This window comes from Megalops cyprinoides, chromosome 19 (assembly GCF_013368585.1).
Source record: "Megalops cyprinoides isolate fMegCyp1 chromosome 19, fMegCyp1.pri, whole genome shotgun sequence".
In the NCBI taxonomy this organism is placed as follows: Eukaryota; Metazoa; Chordata; class Actinopteri; order Elopiformes; family Megalopidae; genus Megalops; species Megalops cyprinoides.
The window spans coordinates 25,363,782-25,384,746 of NC_050601.1; the positions used below are offsets into that span (position 1 = coordinate 25,363,782).

Sequence of the window (20,965 nt, forward strand, 5' to 3'; positions counted from 1 at the left end):
GCAAGAGCATTTCTATGAGAAGTTGAAACCCAGGTCGGATATACCGAGGCGTGCATAAATCAGGCAAATGCCCAACTAAACACTTTCTCTGGGCTTCAATGTTAGAACGCTTACTGAATGTTTTCCCTAAACCCTTAGAATCAATTTCATGCTGAAATTGGACAGTTTTACATTGTGCTCACCTTCATTTCATCCAGATTGGCTGGTAGGGCCCCAGGCTTGTGATTGGTGAGGGCATTACTTGCACCTGTTGGGGAGGCAGTGGGCAGAGACACCACAATGGGAGCAGACAGGCTGCCGCTATTGCTCAGGGTCAGGCTAGTACTGCCGTTCTGCACCTCTGCCATCGGCCTGTCGGGGGAGTCAGAGAGAAACCATGGTGCTTACATTAGCTATCAGAAACAAGGTTGCCCAGTTTAAGGGATTTCAACCCAAATGTTGACGTTTGAAAAATGTAAAGGTAGTATCTGTCAGGGAAAAATGTATGTGAGTCCAGGAGGACATGAGAGACTTGGAAAGGAGTCATTGGAAAACAATACAGGGGAGAAATAAACACAGGAAGGAACTTTTCAGCACCCATCAATCTCAATCAAAGCACATTGAGCAGTACAGGCAGAGCAATATGTCAGTTCTGCAAAGGGTAACGGGGGACAGGACAGTGATACAGAATCAAAGAGTAAGGGTGGGCCAATGAAAATGTGCAAAAATCTGTGGCAGAAGAACACGTGAGAAAAGACAAAGACAACAACTTTGGCCTTGTAGCCTCGGCTATTTTAACAGGCCAGCTGAAGACAGCTGCTTGAGGATCACTGTGCGCTGCACACACTTAGCAGAACAGTATGGCGCAGTGGTGAGAAAAAGGGTGTTTGATTCCCAGGTGGATCCCTGCTGCTGTACCGCTGGGAAAGGTATTAGCAAGTTGCAAATAAGCAGCTATGTAACAAGATATTATGTAAAAGCTGTAAGATGTGTAAGCTGGTCTGGATGAGAGTGTCTCTAAAGCAAGAGATGGTGTTTGCATGGCCTCTGCTCTTCAGCTTAGAGCTCCTTATCAGTCACCACAGCCTGACACCAACGTTCTCACCACTACAATCTCACAGTAAGACTGAGGTTTTATGCAATTGCAGAGGTAGTGTGAGATATTATATGTGTACTGGGTGCATGTCTGACAACATGCTTCACATAGAATGTTGTATCCCTGCATTGTTAAGTTCCAGTGAAGGGAAGCGCTAACAGATATCCATTCACAGTAAAACCACAGATGTTCTATTTTGAGCGGATATTCAGCTCCTTTCCTCCTCCATCTAGGAGGTTCTGGTTGGTAACAGGAGGTTCCAAGGCTTTCTTTGTTTCTAAGGTCATTACAGGCATGCTGTTTTGGACCACACCCCCTCAAGGATGTTCATAATGAGTCAGCAAATTAGAGCACTTGTAGCTTCTACAAAAACAGACAGAATTTTCAGTGTGGAACGCACTGAGATGACTACATGGTCCACTGTGAAACTGTAGGTTTAAACTGATATGACTATGGATACCATCATAGGGATCTCTGTGGATTTACGCAGCATCATCACAGATCACAACAGAATCATTCTGAACTGTAAAAGGCGGAATATTTAGAGTGTGGCCATCACAGGAACTCTTTACGCTGTGACCTGGAACTCTTTAGCCCGGAGAAGAAGTCAGGCAAGGTACGAGGTTCTCAGTGGCGGTTAAGGCTCTCTGCAGGCGTACTTAAGGGAGGCGGGCAGGATGGCCTGGTAGCTGTAGCTCTGTTGCTGCTGCTGATGGCCGAGGATCTGGAGCTGGAGGAAGAGCTGCTGCTGCTGCAGGAGGCGGGCATAGGCTGAGTCCATAGGGGGCTCACTGGGCTCCTGCTTCTGATCCGGGGGGACATACTGGTGGTACTTCAGCTTCTTCACCCTTGGCCTGGCCTCCTTGCCCTTCTTCCCACGGCTCTTTTCAGCGGCTGGCTTGGGTTGGCTTTGCTGCAGGGGAGAGAGGGGAAGGAGAGCTGTGAATGATGGCACTGAAACATGGCCACACCTGTGAGATTTGCGCCTCTGTTCTTTGACAATACCCTGCAGACAGGTACTATACAATGCCAGATTGACACACCCCTCCATAAGACAGGATGAGGAAACGAGTTGGGACGTGACCCTGACTGGAGTAACAGGACACAGGTTTAAAAGGACAGCCCTCTGATAAATGTCAGCAATATTTTTCCTCTGACGTTTTTTCAGCCAGGCCCCGCCCCACCCTATCCCATCATAAACTGGCAGCAGCACACACATTTAAGACCCCCCTCGCATCTTGTGTACACTCCCTGACCTCACAGTGACTGCATTTATACTTACCCCATTTATTTTGCAGACCTCTATATCTTGAGTGAAAAACCCCACATTGGAAACCCTATCTCTGATGATTACTTGACAGCCATACCTTACAGGATGTTACAGCACCATTTTTAAAGTTGGTCTGTACAAAATATATCCTTCCCTTCTCTCCAGAGCTATATGATACATTGTAATGAAAACTAATTCGACAATATAATCATAAACTGCATATACTAATGCAAATATTTATATAATTTCACATATTCTATATATCTATTTTACCATAAACTCACCTACACCATGTTTAATATGGGATGGCAGGGCTCTGATCATGCATTCAAGGGAAGACAGGACCCAGAACAAATTCCACCATGGAAAAACGTCAAAAGGAGTCATTCAGACTGAGTGACTTTCCCTGTGTCATCGTGTTAACTGTGGACTGTGATAGATAGCATCGAACGTGCTGTACTCTGCAAGGCACAGCCGGAGGGCACTGCGAGTTCACAGCCGCCTCTGCGGACAGCCTGGCTTAAACAAGGGCTCATGCAGAGCAGCCAATACGGGCTTACCTTCACCAGGGTGGGCCCTGCTTTCAAGGGAGCGGTGGTGGCGGTGATTGGCTGAGAGGCGGCCGCCCGGGACTGGACCAGGTTCTCATTGGCCGAGGCCGGCCTGAGGGAGTCTGCTGGCGGCTGGGGGGTGGGCGGGCAGAACTGCGATACAAGGCAGAGATAAAGGGAGATGTAAACCACATGGCCCCAGAAACCCTGTTCTGGAGAGCAGGGAGTGGAGGACCGCTTAATCCCTCTGACACACGAGAGGGGAATCGGGCACCGCCTCCAAGGGAGAGAATGGAGCTGTGCCTCAGAGGGAGATAAGAGAAGAAGAGTACTTCTCACCACCACCCCCACAACACAGCTCACAGTGCAGTCTCCCAATCAGGGTCTAAATAAATAAAACCACCACCATGGAAATGAACCTAAACTACAATGTCTAAATGAGGATTATGCAGACTTGTAAGCACTCTTATCGCTCTGTAAATGTTTGAAAAAAAAAAATCCGCAAAACTTTCACAAGTTGAAATATTTGTTTGCCATTGGTTACTGATTTTTGGTTTTCAACTGGTTAAAAAAAACCAGTTACTGGTTATTTGCCCAATAATCCATAACAGCAATCATTACTGTCACACTACTTGGCTTCACAGTGCTTAAAATCTGTATGAAGAGAAGCGAACAAAAACAAATACACTTCCCGACAGGTCATGGGTCAATCCAAAGTGGTAAAAAGTGTATCTTGCAATTGTGATGTGGTCATCTGAAGAGACCACTGTCTATGGTATACCTCCCCTACAACTCGATTTCTGACCTCTTCAGTATCAGCATGCTTCACCTGATTGGTCAAGACCAGCAGTCAGATCACAAGGCTATATTAATAGTCCATTCACTGCCTAACACACAGTTCCAGTTTGGAAGAAGAACCAATCTGATGCTGAGGCCTGTAACCTACATTTCAAGCACGAAGCAGATGACCTCTTTATTACAATATCACTTACACATTACAATACAACTAGTATATAACACTAGTAATAATGTTAATAATGACAGTAATTATCATTATGAATTATTATAACAATTTACTATGGTATGCTAATATTATAATCAATGATTATCAGAATAATAATTGTTATATTTCATTTGTGAGATAAAAGCAATCTTGTTGCTTGTAAAAAAAAGTCTTTAGAACATTTTTGCTCAGAATCTGACACACCAAAGCTATTTCTAACAGATTCTGTAGCCTGCTATTTGCCTCAGTAGTGGTGAACAGAGCTAGACAATATGGTATCATCTTCCTCCAAAGCTTTGATGTGGCTCTTTGATGTAGCACTGTTGTGACCGACAGACCTAATTACTGAGATCTTCACATGGTCAACCTCTGATGTCCCTTTTCCACCAAGGCAGTTTGAGGGCCGGTTCGGAGCCAGTGCCTCATCTCCAACCAGTTTTTCAAGTTTCAACAGCCAAAGAACCGGCTCTCGGCCAGGAAAACTGGCTCGAGAGCAACACCAAATCTTTGCTGGTCTAGAAAAAAGAACCGCTACGTCAGGGGCTGGGATTATTGTGACCAATAAGGCAGACTAAAACTTTGTGACCACCATTTTTTTTAAAAAAAACAGAGCTAGTGTAGCATCTAGTTTGCCTAAAAAGAAGAAGAAGAAAAACCAGTTTTATTTTTCAAACGTTTCGCCTTGTTGCCAGCCAGCTATGTATTTCTTAGCTGTTTAGCAAGCTACTAATTTCTCACACCAATGTTACGAATGTAACATTGATGGCTAGCTAGCTAGCTGTTGGTCAGCTAACATTACCCAAGTAAGCATAGCTACTAATTTCTCACATCAATGTTACGTTCGACGTTTATATCATTGATGTGAGAAATTAGTAGCTATGCTTGCTAAGGTAATATTAGCTGACCAACAGCTAGCTAGCCAGCTACTGTAACCTTGGTAACAGTAGCTAACGTTAGCATGTTACTTTCTAACATTGCCATTGACTAACCTACCAATGTCACTTAACATTTGGCTTCACAAAAGGCTAACATTGTATAAAGTGTAGTGGACAAGTTTGTTTTTTAAAGCACTGTTCTCTTGTTTTTATTGTTGTTGTTTGTTCCCGCTAGCTTGCAGTGGCAATGCTCATGAAACATTATGGTCTCGAAACACTGCAGATTGTCTGAAATTTGTGTGCTGTTGCGAAAGCTACAGCATGAGATTGTTTAATTAACAAGGATGACAATTTGAATAATTAAGTGGCAACTAATCCCAAAGCTTTCTTGTGACAAGTTGTCACAAAGCAGCTTTACATTGATCTCAGGCCTGGGATCAATGTAAACCCGCTTTATGACAACCTGTGTTGTAAAAAGCGCTATACAAATAGAATTGAATTGAATTTCTCTTAAATGTGTCGCATTATAGCTTTCTTGTGTTACAAAATTCAAATTACAGAACGGAGCTAAATTTAGTTAAACTGATTTAAATTAGAATAAACTTTTAGGTTAGGTTGAGTACAATGAACAATAACGTTTAGAACACAGACCTCACAAAAGGTGCGATGTGTCATGAGCATTTAACGTAATTTAAATCAATAAATGCCATCCTTATTAATTAATCTCACGTCGTAGCTTTCGCAAGCACACAAACTACAGACAATCTATGGCGAACATAATCATTTACTCTATTTACGCGATTGGTGTCAACTATTCTGTGAATTATTTGGTTTACTGTTAATCAAGGAGGATAAAGGGGAACAGGTTGAAAATAATGATAGATTTAAAGGTAGTATTTGGGCTTCCCCTGTTTCCAGCTCACCATCCACCACTGCTAGCTTGGCGCTAGCGGGAAAGTGGAGACGTATACAGACGTATACAGTGACATAATGACGTGGCTCTCCTGTTCTTAGAAGGTTTGCAAGTTGAAGCAACTCCGAACTGGCACTAGCACGTAGTTCACATTGGTGGAAAAGGGGTATGAGACCACTGCCTGTGAACCCAGACATGGACGAAAGAACGCAGAGAGTGGTGGGGTGGTGGGGTTGCACCTGCAGGACAGAGCCAGGGGTGTCGGCTGCTCTGGGGTCCCTGGGGGATGCCGTCGAGCCCTGAGAGTCCCGACTGGCTGGCCGCTCGGGGGACAGGGCATCGCTGCTGTCCTCTTCAAAGGCGTACACGTCCTGAGTCTTGGGGTAGTTCACCTCGCCGACTGCGGGGTCAACACGACAGCACAGGGCACAGTGTATTAACCGATCACCTCTCAGAAGAGGCAAAGCTTGCGGGTGACACATTGTAAAGGACCAGGAATGCTCCACATGGTTAAAATGCTGTAAATAAAAAATGTTTTTTTTTTTGAAATGGTGAATGTATAAAGCCAGTAGTGTCCACACCAGGCCCTGTAGACAGTCAATTCTGAAGTTTTTAAGAGATTTTCAACCAAGAGCTGTTAAAACAACAAAAGATTCAGGTTCCCATTAAATCAAAGGCTCCAATTAAGTAATTAAGACCCAAGGTGGACATAAACCATAAGCCAGTGGACACTACTGACATAAGATCATGTTTTTGACTATGTTTCCCTGTAGCTGGGCAAGAAAATGCATTTGAAAAGTGGGTGTTTGCACTGATTGTGCTGGTTTCAGGACCATGAAGTATCAAGACACAAACTGCACTGAGATCATGGGAGCTACTGTTTAGTTTCAGAGTGGTAATTTACCTTCATTTTCAAACATAAAAATGAGACAGTGAACCAGCAGATGCAGTGCCCTGTCGTGGCCAGCGGGGGAGCTCTTTTACCGATGATGGCCTCCTTGAGGCTGGAGTCCACCGGCAGGATGTTCTTCTCCACCAGCTCCATGGGGCCTGGCCGCAGGGCCAGCTTCTCATTGAGGTCGTCAGCCAGCCGCGCCCGCTTCAGCTTCAGCTGGGTGGCCTGGAGGGAGGCCTCGGCGTGGGTCTCTGCAACACAGCCAGAGGATCATCAGATCGAGATCCAAGGGGACGCGAACACAAGAAACAGGGCAGGAGTCGTAGGGAACAGGGAATGAATGCCTAACCACTGCCCTAACAACTCCCCTCAAGAAGGCTTCTTCACATGTCCAAAAGCGTTACATTCATCTGCTTCATTGGTCCCTGAATGGGATCTCCACGAGGGGTGTTATTGTAATAGATTATATAATTCACACAAATTTTGTAAGCACTGGACATTACTCAGCCTTATATTTTGTAAATAGCTACAGTATGCTCATTTTTATAATATGCAGACTGAGGTTTTCAGACTTCTAATTCCATCACCATAAGTGTACAATTAGAAAAAATATTTCAATATCCCTGAGGCGAGTAAGTGTTTGGAATGAATTGTGTATTTCACACAGCACATTATTTAATAAAGCATCAACAGAGTTTCACTACATGTGTTCAAGGCTTTATAGCTGCATGCGCTCTACTGCAGGATGAAGCGTGGTCTGCAGGGAGCGGTACGGCACCTTGCAGGATGTGCATGCGGACCAGCTCGGAGCGCTCCGGCCGACTGCTGATCTTGTGCTTGAGGAAGTTCTCGGTCTGCCAAGGGGAGAAGGGAGAAAAGTGAACCCCAGAAAGAAAAACAGGACGTAAATAAGTTTCAGGTCAGGAACAGTGCAGGCATAACCCCAGCTCAACTCCAAGGAATGGCAGTTAGGTTACTGTGGATAAAGGGACAGACATACAGAGTGAAGGGCTAATAGAGGTCTGGGGAGAGGGGGGTAGGGCTTACCCTGGCTCTCTCCAGGCTGCGGATCTGCTCATGGAAGGCTGCAGGGGTCTTCAGGGCTGGTAGATGCACAGTATCATATTAACTGAGTTCAACCATAGGCCATATCAAACTCCCACAAATGCACGCAAACAAACACGACAACCCTCACATCCCACCCTCCCACCCCACATACACAAACACACCAATACACACACAAGCAATATACATGCATACGTACAGACACACACACACACACACACCCAGCAACGAGCGTCATTTGTCCATGGATTAGTTTACCTCACCGGTCAGAGAATATTGGAAAAGCAAAAATCATCTCCTGAATGCCATTCCAAACCTCAGTTCAGGGATTGCCATGGACAAATATGCATTGTTCTTCTCCCCACTTTCATACATGCTCATGCAATCACCGTCCGAGCAGACGTCGTAGTGGATACTAATGTTAGAAGAGCTTCGAGCAGGGAGTCCGGATAGTGTCACCCTGTCTGATGACATCTGGTCTCTGCTCAGCAGAGAGCATGACTCAGAGGAGCGTCTTTGCGCCTGAGGGCACAGATTGAACAGAGGGACGGGGGGCGTGGCAGTAAAAAAGAGAAATCTCAGCGATTTCGACCGGCCCCGTCTCTGAGATGCTGTGATAGACTGCAGCTGGGCAGGAAACAGTGGCTGGGGGGGCATGGCGGAAGGTGAGGCATCGCTCATCTCTTTCTTGCCAGACGTGCCTGAGTCATCCCGCGACAGCGGTAATCCTGGTGAAAGGTGATTAGTCACATGGCAACCGAAACTGGCCGTCGGAGCAGGGTTATCTGTGAGCTATGCGCAACGGCCTGGGGACCTCCGGCGAGAGGCTCCGAGCTGCAATCCCCAGTGCAGACAAACCCCACAGGCCAGTGACCGCCTCTGTCTGGAGGAATCGGGGCGATACATTGGTGGTTGGCAGGGAGGCCAGAGGAACGGACCAATGAGAGTCCAGGCAATGACTCAGCTCCAGCCCAAGGAGGTGCTGAGGGGGTCTTTGTGGGGAACAAGAGGAGAACATCCAATGGGAGATGCATGAGGTTCAGGAGGCTCCAGCCACTTAAGCCACAGACATGATGCATGATGGGAAAATAATCCTTCTTTGTAGAGAGCAGGATGGGAATATCCAATGAGCTGATAAGAGGAGCTGCTTTGGCTGGACACACTTCACTTCTCTAAGGGCACACTGGAAATGACCCAGTCTTTGCAAGCAACAAGAGAGAACATCCATAAAAACAGACCCACAACTTCCCACAGACAAGTCCAGACACCTGGCAGCCTGCCTCTCCTATTGCATTGTGGGAAAGCATTCAATACTATCAAATGCAGTTCTGAAGCAATGTCCTTCTTCCAGCTTTCTTCCATTACAGCAGGTCCTTGCTGCACCCCTTTCTCCTAGATAAGCAAAGACCACACACAACCACATGCACACACACAAACACACACAAACACACACACACACACACACACACACACACACACACACACTCCACACATATCCACCCCTTCCTACCACAAAAAGGACACAATAATAATAACATTGCAACATTCTACAGCTATAATTATTATGCTATTTAGCATGTGTACTGTATATTCCTGTGTATGTATGTGTGTGTATTCCCATTTAACAATAGCAAAGCTTTTGTCACTGTAGTCATATTTCCTTGCAAGCATGTGTGAAACAGAAGATACCAGTTATATCCCACATAAATAATTACAGATGGACATTAAAGACAGTGGATTTGACCAAGCGGCATTCTAATGTGACCAACAGCTACACTACTGATGATGTGATACGCTTTACACATGCCTTGTGCTGTGCACTGTGAATAGTCAAGAATTCATTCGTAACATGACTTTGAGGGTCGAGAGGGTTTTTCGGGGTACTCACGTGGCATGATGCCCTGGTCGACGAGCTGCTCACGAGTGCGTCTCTGCTGTAGGCGGAGCTGGAGGGCTGCGGGAGAGAGGAAGAGGAGGATGAGGAGGAGGAAGAGTGAGAGGAAGATCAGCCCCCACTGCTTACCTGACTCCCTGTGCTCTCCAGCTGGCTCTCTTCAGCTCTCACGAGCAGGATGTGGCCTGGTGTGACCTGGTTGCACACGGGTTCACCCCCCCCCCCCCCACCCCCAACTGCTACAGGAAGCCCCGCCCCCTCTAGACCACTTCCTGTCTGACACAGAGCAACAAATGACAATACCAGGCTACGGGCAGGATGAGTGCCCAGTCACCCAGTCACACTGTTCTTAACAACAGACCTGGGGGGTAGGGGGAGGAGTCTATCAGAGAGTAAACCCCAGGGAAAATGTTTGGTTGGGTGCAGCCTGCATTTTTATCTTGGGGCAGCAATGTGGTGCAGTGGTAAAGAGGAGGTCCTTTAAACCAGTGCTTGCCAGTTTAATTCACAGGTGGGGGCATTGTTGCTGGACCCTTGAGAGAAGCACTTAATGTGAGTTGCTTCAGTAAATATCCAGCTGAATAAATGGATGGTATGTTAGCTGTGAAAGTCACATGGGATAAGGACATCTAAGCGAATGAGTAATACTAAGTGATAATCGTAAGATCCATTGATGTGGTGGGAGACTTGGCACATACAACTAAACACTCACCCCATGGTTTGTTTTCACATATTTATTTAATTCTTCAAATAAACTACTTGAGCTCCAGCCGCACATACCTCTTTAATTTTGATTGTGAGTCAAACAACTCGTCTTTTTTAAGCTGACCTTTAAAAACATTCTGTTCCTATGAGAGGTGCAAGACTGCTTTATGTACCAAATGCAGAAACGGACAGCACTGGTCAAGACCTCAAACATGATGTGCAGGCATCCCCCACTGCCCTGTTTGGGACCTACTGATGTTGAAATCTCGTCTATATGACATACTTAAGAAATATGCCTCCATGTGCCTCTGCATTAATATAATGATGAGGATGGAAGAACAGTGGCAGAGTTAATGCATGGTCTGGCTTTGTTGATTCAGCAGGCGATGACGTCAGACATGACTAACTGATCACAATTAAATGTAACACGGCCCCCTACGGACTTACTTGAAATTCATCAGGCCTGGGTTACACCGAGCACAAGAACAAGACTCTAAACGGCAGAGATAACTATGGTTTGTTGGCAGTCACACTGGAGGATGTTGTTTTTTCTGAAGGGACCCTGTCCACCAATTCCCTTCGAGTAATTCACTGTTGTCAGTGGAGCTGTGTTTTTAAAAAGCTCTGTTTTAAAAAAAAGTCCTTTTCACAATTACCTGTGAGGTGTGACCAATCGCATTCAGTGGAACTAGGGTCATTTCCATACTTTTACTCTCTCTGCTGTTAAACCTCTCAGATTGATCATGGCTCGATTTCGTATGGACGGCTGCGTGCCCCTCCTTTGGTTCCTGGAATGTTATGCAGAGGTAAAACAAAACCAGCGGAGCATTCCTCTGTAAGGCGAAAGGGTGGTTTAAGGATTAACAAGGGCACTCTAGCACGGACATGTTACTGTAACAGCAGAGTCACACTGGCCCTTGGCAAAATATTTGCCAAGGGGGGTGACGGTTGGCGAGCGGATAATGACGTGTTGCATGAGATGGATGATGCCAGATCACGGTGACTCTCATCCTCTCTGCTTAAAGGGCAAGTGTCCGCTGAACACGAGCTGCCTCAAACCTCCAGGGGGGATATCGGCAGGGCTGGCCAGCACTCTGACTCACCCCAGCGAAAATAAACTCAGCTGCTGTATGAACAAGGTCTGGGAAATGTGGACCGGGGGAGAGTGTGTGTGTGTGTGTGTGTGTATGTGTGTGTGTATGGGTATGTGTGCATGCCTGAATGTATGTGTATATATGTTTAGTGAGACTGTGTGTGAGCACATGTGTAAGCATTGTGTGTGAATGTGTGCATGTGTGCATGCATATGTGTATAGTGTGAGGATGGGTGCGTGTGTGTGTGCACAAATGTATGAATGAGTGGGTGTGTGCGAGTGTGTGTGTGCGCATGACTGTGGGATCTTATGAGCACAGAGTTTGTGTGTGAGCATGAATAGTGTGTGTGGTGACAGGGGATTCAGCACATTCTCAAAGCCCTAAAAATCCACTGGCCCAACAGTTCCCATGGTTTAGTACACTCTGTACTGTTCTGTTACGGCTGGCCCTGTTTCCTGCTTTGACCTGGTCCACATCAGGTCCACAGAAACATCATTCCACAAATATATATATAAAAAAAAACCTGGCACTGGCAGACTTAACTGTTGAGTGGCACAGGGAGTCTAAAAGAAAACAGAGGGCCCCAGGACAAGGGTGACTTGGATACCTTACATTTTTACATTCTGTTCATGGATATTTACTAAGGCAACTGAGGTTAAGTGCCAGAACAGCACTGACACACCCCGGATTTCAGCCTCAGGGCTACAGGTCCTATTTGCTACCTGTACAGCGTGTGTCCGGATGGATCTTGCATTAACAGTGACGTCACAATGGAACTCCCATTATGAGGTAACACACTCCATTGTGATGCAACACTGGTCTAGTCTCCCCTGGTTTCTTGCGGAACGTTCACAAACGGAATGCAGATCTCTCCTGTTTTCACTTTGCATCAATCCCTATTGATTTATAATGCCTTTAATCCCCCATCCTTCCTGGCAGCAGTGCCAAAGTACCAGCTTTAAACAGTGCCAGGTCTCCCAGACTGGTGTCTGTATTTTCCATTTCTGAAAGGTATAACGCATTAAGAAAGTAAGAGTGAACCTTCCACAAAACTGCAAAACATTATGCCTTCCGAGGGTGCCAATACATGGAAAAAGATCAGAATCAGGCGTTATTAAACAGAAATCTCATCCAATGTGCCTGAACGAGAGGAACTGGGTACACACGGTTGAATCTCCAGTTATTATAGAGTACATCAAAAGCAGACAGAGGCAAGAAAAAGGACTGCAGCATTATCCAAAACACCTGCCGCACAATTGCTGACAGGATCCCAAATGTGGAGCTATTTAATGTTCTCCTCCAGGCGTGTGGATACGGTTAACATTTCCAGAGTGGTTATGAAGGCGCCTGAAGATGAAACAAAACAAAACGAATACAAAGAAAAAACAGGGTTTTCGGTTTCGCCGGAGCAGAGGGGGCTTATGACAGCCATTGGACAGCGTAGGGGGTTCTGATAAACAAAGCAAAGTGTCGGCACGTGTCTCCGCGTCTGGGAATTTGGCCCGCGACGGAGGCTTGTCACACACCCAAGCCCCAATGCACTCTGCACATTAGAGCCCAACTGGCTCCAGCGCAACATCACGCGGTATTTACTTTCTGAACAAAATGCAGGCACATACGTACGTGCGATACATAAACATGAACGCATGCACAAATTCACTCACTCACACACATACACACACACACACACACACACACACACGCACACACACATACACAATCTCACACACACTCATGCAAAGACACTTATAAAACAATCAAGATTCCAGCTGGCAATGCCATTTTTAAATAAGTACACAGAGCACCAGTGATTATGAGGAATGGAGCACCCTGTCCACATTCTCCAGTGACAGATCCCTACTTCAGGCCAAGGCTGTGACGTCACGCATCGGAGAGACGGAGCGTGAGGGACAGACAAACAGATGGAGGGAGCCAGAAAGACAGACACAGAAAGATGGAGACAGAGGCTGGTGACAGAACGAGAGAGTGAATGGGAAAGAAGAGAGAGAAGGACAGTGGGGAAAGGAGTGAGAAACGGAGGGGGACAGGGAAAGAGAGAGAACAACAGAAAAACAGCTCAAGAAAAAGAGAAAGACAGAGGGTGAAAGAGGGGGATGAAGACAGAGTGAGGGGTAAAGTGAAACAGAGAGACTGAGAAAATGAGGCAGAGAAAGAGCAGAAGAGAGAGATGGGCACCTGATTTGAATTTGCCCCTGCAGGCTGCAGGGGCCTCGACCTCCAGGCATGCCATGGCGGGAGGGGAAAGGGTCCGTCAGAGGCAGTGGTGAGGTGGCCGTGCGCCGCTGTCCCATGGATTTGCCTGGCCACTCGAGGACGAGGAGGAGAGCCAGTAGGGACGAGTCGCCGCCCGGGACATATCTGAGGCACTTCTCAAAGCCCAGCCCGATCCCTCCCTCTATCTCTCTCTCCCTCCCTGCCTTGTTCCCTCCCTCTATCGCCTCTTCCTCCCTGCCTTGTTCCCTCCCTCTATCGCCTCTTCCTCCCTGCCTTGTTCCCTCCCTCTATCGCCTTCTCTCTCCCTCTCCTCCTCTCTCCCTCAGGGAAGCGTGCGTGTGTTTCTCACAGTTGTGTCAGAGGCAGTGGATGGCACAGGGAGTGGAGTCTGTGTTAACCCTCTCTGCACTGTGCTTAGGTGTGTGTGTGTGTGTGTGTGTGTGTATGTGTGTGTGTAGAGGCAGTTGCGATTCCTGTACATGTTCCCTCCTGTAAATGTGTTTGCAACTGATAAGAGAGGCGCTAAACACCTTTCTTTCAACACGTTCACTTGTACCTCACAAAACCTGCGCTTAGCTAACACGCTGCATTTTCCATTGCATGGCAAAATCGGGAGCACGTGATTTCAATCATAACATTTTTGGATCGCCCCGCCAAAATGGAAAAATAAACATTCCAGGCGCCCCAAGACAACCGCTGTTGATTTTTGTCATTCTTACCGATGGCAAACGGGGCATTTCTAACAGTTCACAGCCCTTTGTTAGCGTTACTCCCGCTGGAGAGCGGTCAGGACGGCAGACCTACACGGTGTTAAAGGAAATATCAGCTGTGCGTTATGTCACCTTATTTCCACCGCTGTCTTTGTTATTTTGTTTCCGCGTGCACGAGGTCTACCGTGGACCTGTCAGCGTAATGTTGACTTTAGAGACAAATAAAAACGCCTTTGTGTTTTCAACTGGAATTTCAATAACTGAGGTGGGCTCCAAAAAAGAAAAAAAAAGGATGGCAACCGAGACTGTGGTTTTTGAGGTGGGGGGCACGTATGGTACCGTTTAAAGACGATCCCCCTTCAGCATTTGTCACCGAGGATTATGTGTACCAGTAGAGGGAAGGGGGGGCTAGCCTGGGACGCCCGACCTGCGAGTAGGGTGGGCGGAGAGCTGGACCAGAGGAGAACCAGTAGGAACTGACGTATTTTGACATTTTCAATTTTGCTCCTCCATTCCATGACCTCCCCCAATCCCAAAAAAGAAATGAAAATTTTATTTATGTGCATTATTCACTGGAGAACTGTTGACCTCTTCTGCGGGAACGGTGAAAATAAGAACTGCATGTTCCCTATTTTGTAACTGCCCTGTGTCATCTGTATGAATGCCGAACCCATGGTTTGAATAGTACGGCGAAGAAACTGGAAGCGCAGTTTGAACATAAAACAGGATATATTTAGAACAAGCTCTGATTCCCATAGGTGTTAACAGGCCTTTCGTAGTGACTCAGCAGTGACTAGCAGTGACATGGCCAGCATTGTGCACTGTCCTCAGCATGGCCAGCATGTGCCTTTAATTTGTGTAATTATGTATTTTTTCAATATTTGGTAAATCATGCTGTGGAAAATCTGTGGAGAATGCATACTGATGTACAGTATGTCAATTTATACACTGTATATTACACAACCGTTTAATTATTCAATTACTTGATGATTTAACATATACAATAATACATACAGTACTAATTTATATGAGTTTAAAATATATTCTATATTACAAGCTTAAATGTACATATACTTGAAAGCACCTGTAATTGACATGTTTTGTTATATATTCAGAATACATACTCAATTTCTAAGAATCAAATCCATGCAACACGATTTAACAGTTAAAAACAGCTGATTCTTAAAAGCAGAGTTCCAAATGAAGATGTTGAATGTTTCTGTTGCTGTGCTGTTTAAGTGTGTTTTATGCTAAAGATAAGCTAAGCTTGTCACTCAAGGAAAATGTATTTGAAATGCACAGTATTTTTTATATAATCCTTTATTAAACAGGATAAAAATGAGACGTCTCCTATTAATTATCTGAATGTCTGAATGCAAATTGATGGTGATGCTGGAGCTATTATGCTGTAGCACTGTCTGTGTCCTTATTTAATTTAAAACATAGTAATTTGACTCACATTAATAACTCATGACTCATTAATCTTAGACAATGTGGACTATGGAAAAGCCCAATTTATGTCAACTGGCATCCAGGCACTTAGCTAAACTGCACAAAATTTTCTCTAAAAATATTTTACGTTAGGTGCTTCAGTAATTAACATGAAAAGGAGATACGCTGTACTCAAATTCTAACAGCTTCTTTCATTAAATTATACACTCACTACACTTCATTGTGCACAGTATTAGATGAAGTAACTGAGCCAAAATAGCTTCTAATGAACAGATTGCTTGTTTCTTATAAGCAGAGCTTTAAAGCAGCATTAGTCTAGGAGTGATTGTGCCCCAGTGTTTTTTGATGACTATACGTGGCTGATTCTTATGTCAGTGTTTCTTATATGTGGAGCACATTGTATGGATATTTCAAATGCATTTTAAGACACATTCAACTAATTCTTTGGTAAGGGTATGGGGATCTTCCTTTTAACAGAAGAAGAGGAAGGGGGGGAGCAGCAGTGTAGCATTGTGGTGAGAACCAGAGCACATAAAAAGATTGCTGATTTCATTCCTGGGTGGGCCACTGGTGTTATACCCTTAGGCAAGGTACTTAACCCCAACTGCCTCAGTTAGTACAAAAAATTACAAGTTTTGCTAGTTGCTCTGGATAAAAGCTTCTGCTAAACAAATGTAGTGAGCAGGAAAAGGCCCACCCTACAGACAGGGAGGAAAGTGTGAACAGATGTGATTAACGCCCGGGGGGGGGCTGAGTTTCATTACAGGGTAGAAATAGAAGCCTGTTCCATCCACACTTTCCTAAATGTCCTATGCTAACTCCCCTTTACAGATGTTAACTTGAAGAGGTAGAATTTCCAAAGGTCTGAGTGTCCCGCATGAGTTGCAGAAAACTGACCTCTGGGACTCTGTCATGGTGCCGCTCAGCGTGGGTTACTGCCAGCCTGCCTGTCACCCCAGCCGGGACGCTCCCCAGAGAGTTCTGTCATTAACATTCACATGCTGCTAAAATATCTGCAGACTAGGGGACTGTGGGAACCGGAGCAGCACAGCCACCAGGGGAACAGCCCAGGCGGCCCAGGCCTCCAGACTTTCACAGATCAGAGCGAGAAAGCAGGAAGTCCCTCTGCCCTGACGTACACACACACACACACACACACACACACACACACACACACATACACACACATACACAGATACATATGCGCACGCACACACACACACACACACACACACATGTACACACATGCATGTATATACACACACATACATACACACACACACACACACACACACACACACACACACACATACACGCATACACGCATACACACCACACACGCCCACACACACACAGATACACACACACACACACACACACACACACACACACACCTAGGCAGTAGGAAGCTCTGACAGACCAGTTCAATGCCACTTTCACCAAGTTGCCAGATTGTGCCTCTGAATGCAACATAGAGACTCCCTAACGACATGTGCGCTGATAACGGCTTCCTGCAGGCCCATTTCCCGGCAGGAACCGTTTAGGCTGTGATTGCGCACTGGCCTCCAAATTGCCATTCCTCTGTAATTCTTCACCCAGCCTGCACTTCTTAGCTGGTTTTCAGAACTGTTCGTTTTTTGGTGTCAAAGCCAGCCTCATTCTCCCAGTACTGCCGGTGTGTGGCTGCTTCGTGGCTAATTGTTACCGCCAGTCTGGAATGCTTGTTCTCACGTGGGGCGGGCACAGCACAAGGGTCAGGGGTCGTTTGGGGTTGTGGGGGGTTGGGGGGTGGGGTAGAGTTTCTGGTGCTCACCGTTCTTGCGGTCCTTCAGCGATGGCAGGCTGTGGTTCTTGCCCCAGCTGGCGGGTTGCAGGGTCAGCTCCTCCAACTCATGGGTCACCGACTCACTCCGTGGGCTGGGCGCTGTCGCCCCTGCCGACACCCGGTCACCCCCCGCCACCGATGTCCCCCGGGGCTCCATCTCTCCTAAGGAGAGGTGGGTGGGGGGTGATGCGCGTCTCCGCAGCTACTGGAGGGGGACGGATGTGCGATCTATCTGCCGGAGGGAAAAACAAAGATCACGGTTCCAGCGAAGGACCCCAGCATTTTCCGACCGGAGTTCAACACAGATGTGCCCTGGTATGTAAATACGCGCTGTGTCATTTACAAGAAGCCGCCCGCGGATGTTTCTTCCTTGTAAAAACAAAGGGGGAAATGTTAGCAGCAAACAGACCGTGACGGAGCTCACACTCCCCAAATCGTTTTCCTGTCAGAGACATTTCAGAAATTCCTCACCTTCTCATCGAGTTCTATAGGCCAGTCAAGCATCAGTGTGCTACATGACGATTTCTGCTGAGCGGGAACGAGATCTATGTCAATACACAGCATACAGAGGGATAATACAGAGGGCATAAAAGGGCAACACAGAAATGATAAATGGATCCCTTTGAAAAATTTGTCATTTTGAATGACGTCATAAAAGTGGTTTAGCAATAGCAGCACAAACATTTTGGCGAGCGGAGAACTAACAGAACCAAGGCTCCACAACAGATTAACAAGCTCAAGATTTTTAAAACTTACACTGTGATTGTTCATTCCTGTATTCAAAAATACTGCATTACATGCCTTGCAGAAGACTGGACGTGCTGAGTTTATGTTCCTGGCAGGCTGTGCAGGGCATGCTGAATATATTTTTTTATGGCTTTATTCCCTCTGTAAAATAAACACCCAGTGATAGACTCTCTGTCTGGGGCAGCACCACAGTACACCAGCCACACCAGAACCAATCAGAAAGCAAAAGGTTCAGCAAACTTATCGGAGTCAGCTTCTTAATACAGAGCTATGGAGAAATTTTTGACCTTTAGCAGATCTGTCTTTTCTCCCTCAAAGTAGATCTGCTTGTAGAAAGAAGGGGGTAGAACAGTGGGGTAAATTGTACTGTTGGTCTTGGGATTCTTGTCTGAAAAGCCACCTGTGAAAACGTGTTGAGTATATTAGACATAAAGGGAAGCCTCTGCATGTGAGTTTATGGTGCTGAAGGTGCACCCACAACTTGTCTACAATCTCCCTAAATGGTGTCATGTTACTCCCCTCCTCATCTCACTTCACTGGCTTCCTGTCATCGCTTGCATCAAGTTCAAAACCTTGGTGCTGACATATAGGACAGTGAATGGGACAGCCCCCTAATATCTATGGCCGCTCCTCAAAACCTGTGTTCCTTCAAGATCGCTGCGTTCTGCACCCACAGGGCAACTGACTGGCCCGACCCGACGGGGTCGCTCTTCTCAGTCACGATCCCTGTCTGTACTGGTCCCTCAGTGGTGGAATGCCCCTCCTTACCTGCTCAGGTGAGATGGTCACTGTGTCAGTCCAGTGAGAAAAAGACACTTCCTCAGGGTCATTGGCTATCTGACAGGACACAGCTTATGTTCATATGCTTAAACAGCACCCATACTGCCTACTTCCCTCCCCTTGCAGAGACAGATATGCAAATCCACATGCTGAGCTCATTTTTCATTGGTGCAGGATCTCTGAGGTTTATTAGAATCCTGGGGAGGAAAAGTATCTCCATGATAATTGGTGCCGTGGTGCTTAATTTCAGCATACGAGTGTAGTACATGCAGTATGTTCAAGTAAGTAAAGAGTATAGTACATTCACACAAAACACAAAGTCTCTTTCCCTTCTTTGCTTCTTTGTTCCCTGAAGAAACGTGTGGTGTGCTTTGTGCCTGCGTCTAAGGTCAGACTGCCATCGTTGCATGGCCCCAGCCAGCCGCAGCCCTGAGCCAGAGAGACCGCCAGCTCACAGAAAGCTAGCGCACGCCTGCGGTTAAAAGGGCCCCTGCTCTGTCCTCCCCCGTAGAAAGGGGGCTCTGACCTCAGAGTGAGGTGACGGGCTTGCACTGGGAGCTCCCACAATGCACCGGAGTCAGGGTGCCGCAGCAGTGCCTCCTGAGAACTCTCCCGGGCCTCTCTGTAGAGGGCCTCACCCTTTCGGTTGAGTTCAGGTCAAAGCATACTCCAGAGAGGAAATCTGATTAGATGTTCTGAAAATGCTCCAGGTGGATGGCCTGGAAAGGGTAGGCTGTGGAGTTCGTGCGTCCATCCAAACACCCTCCATGACTGTGGGTATTCTGTTGCTATTGTTAATATTTTTATTACTCATCAGTGATACAGTAATCACTGCGGCAGTGATCAGTATGAATGGTCACAATCTGCAGACACACATGCACATGCACGCTCACATACAAAGACACACATACACACACATACACACACTTAGGAGAGAACTGGGGTCTCTGTTGTGGGTGTGAAGGGAAATGAGCTTTCCACCATGGAGACCACATGTTCACAGAACACCATCTTAGCCTTTCCTCCAAGGCCCCATCGCCCAAAAAATGCAGTTGCCCTTCACTCCCTCGCTATGCATGAAGAACGAATGACGTCACCACGATGGGTGGAGCCACGCCCTCTCAGAGCCAATCCCAATCCCAGTATCTCCCAGGTCCCATCCTCCAACTCCAAGTCGCCCCTCAGTGCGTATTGACTGCGCACACATATCAATAAACCATCCAAGCAATCAATATATCTTAACACTGATTTGTTAAAAATTGTTTGTTAAAAATGCTATGAGTCAGCAAAGCAGATTATGTCTGCTATTGACTCTGGGCACAGAATCAGCAGACTATCACAACAGTGGTGCACACACACACACACACACACACACACACACACACACCCACACAGAGTGCCCAGCTCCCTCTCCTAGTGAGATACAGCTGTTTAAAGATCTGCACTCCCCCGCATCTGTCTCCAATAAAGTCGGCTTACGCTTGGTGAAGTCCATACCCTACACAGCCCCCTGTATTTGCGCTAGACGTCAACTTCGCACGGCCCAGAATTCGTCTCTGTCAAAACTTTGTCTGGTCTAACGCTCATGCCAGAGGCTTTAGCTTGATGTATGAGCCTCTTGGCTGGCAGAGACGTACTTTTCCTGGCTTGAGAAGACCAGCCAGGTTACCAAAAGCATGTGGTCACCAATGTCTGATGCATTATCGGATGGTGAAAAAGGTAGTCTTATAAAATAAAGAGAGGGGGATGATAGGTGTGCCATCACATTCAGCAAAGGAGGCATTTCACTTTGTGCCCAGAAGCAGAAGGGTTCAATGGGCTGGGTGCCTGAAATTTTGCTTGTTTTTTGTTCTGCAAAACAACCCTGGGACCACCC

The 20,965-nt window shown here is 46.5% G+C and overlaps 1 protein-coding gene across 6 annotated transcripts in view; it reads right to left on the reverse strand.

Moving 5' to 3' along the window:
• mrtfbb (myocardin related transcription factor Bb) overlaps positions 1–20,965 on the reverse strand; it is a 41,204-nt gene that overhangs the window by 6,732 nt on the left and 13,507 nt on the right. For 2 of the 6 annotated variants that reach the window (XM_036552347.1, XM_036552345.1), the window contains 9 exons: positions 17,551–17,794; positions 9,536–9,601; positions 7,630–7,685; positions 7,361–7,436; positions 6,672–6,833; positions 5,927–6,096; positions 2,906–3,049; positions 1,735–1,988; positions 183–351 (listed from right to left, as the gene is read on the reverse strand). In XM_036552347.1, coding sequence (XP_036408240.1) covers positions 183–351; positions 1,735–1,988; positions 2,906–3,049; positions 5,927–6,096; positions 6,672–6,833; positions 7,361–7,436; positions 7,630–7,685; positions 9,536–9,601; positions 17,551–17,719 — 1,266 coding nt within the window. In that variant the 5' untranslated portion in view covers positions 17,720–17,794. Of the gene's footprint in view, positions 1–182; positions 352–1,734; positions 1,989–2,905; positions 3,050–5,926; positions 6,097–6,671; positions 6,834–7,360; positions 7,437–7,629; positions 7,686–9,535; positions 9,602–13,536; positions 13,812–17,550; positions 17,795–20,965 lie in introns of those variants that run through there. The other 4 variants (XM_036552346.1, XM_036552348.1, XM_036552350.1 and 1 more) reach the window with 4 other exon arrangements.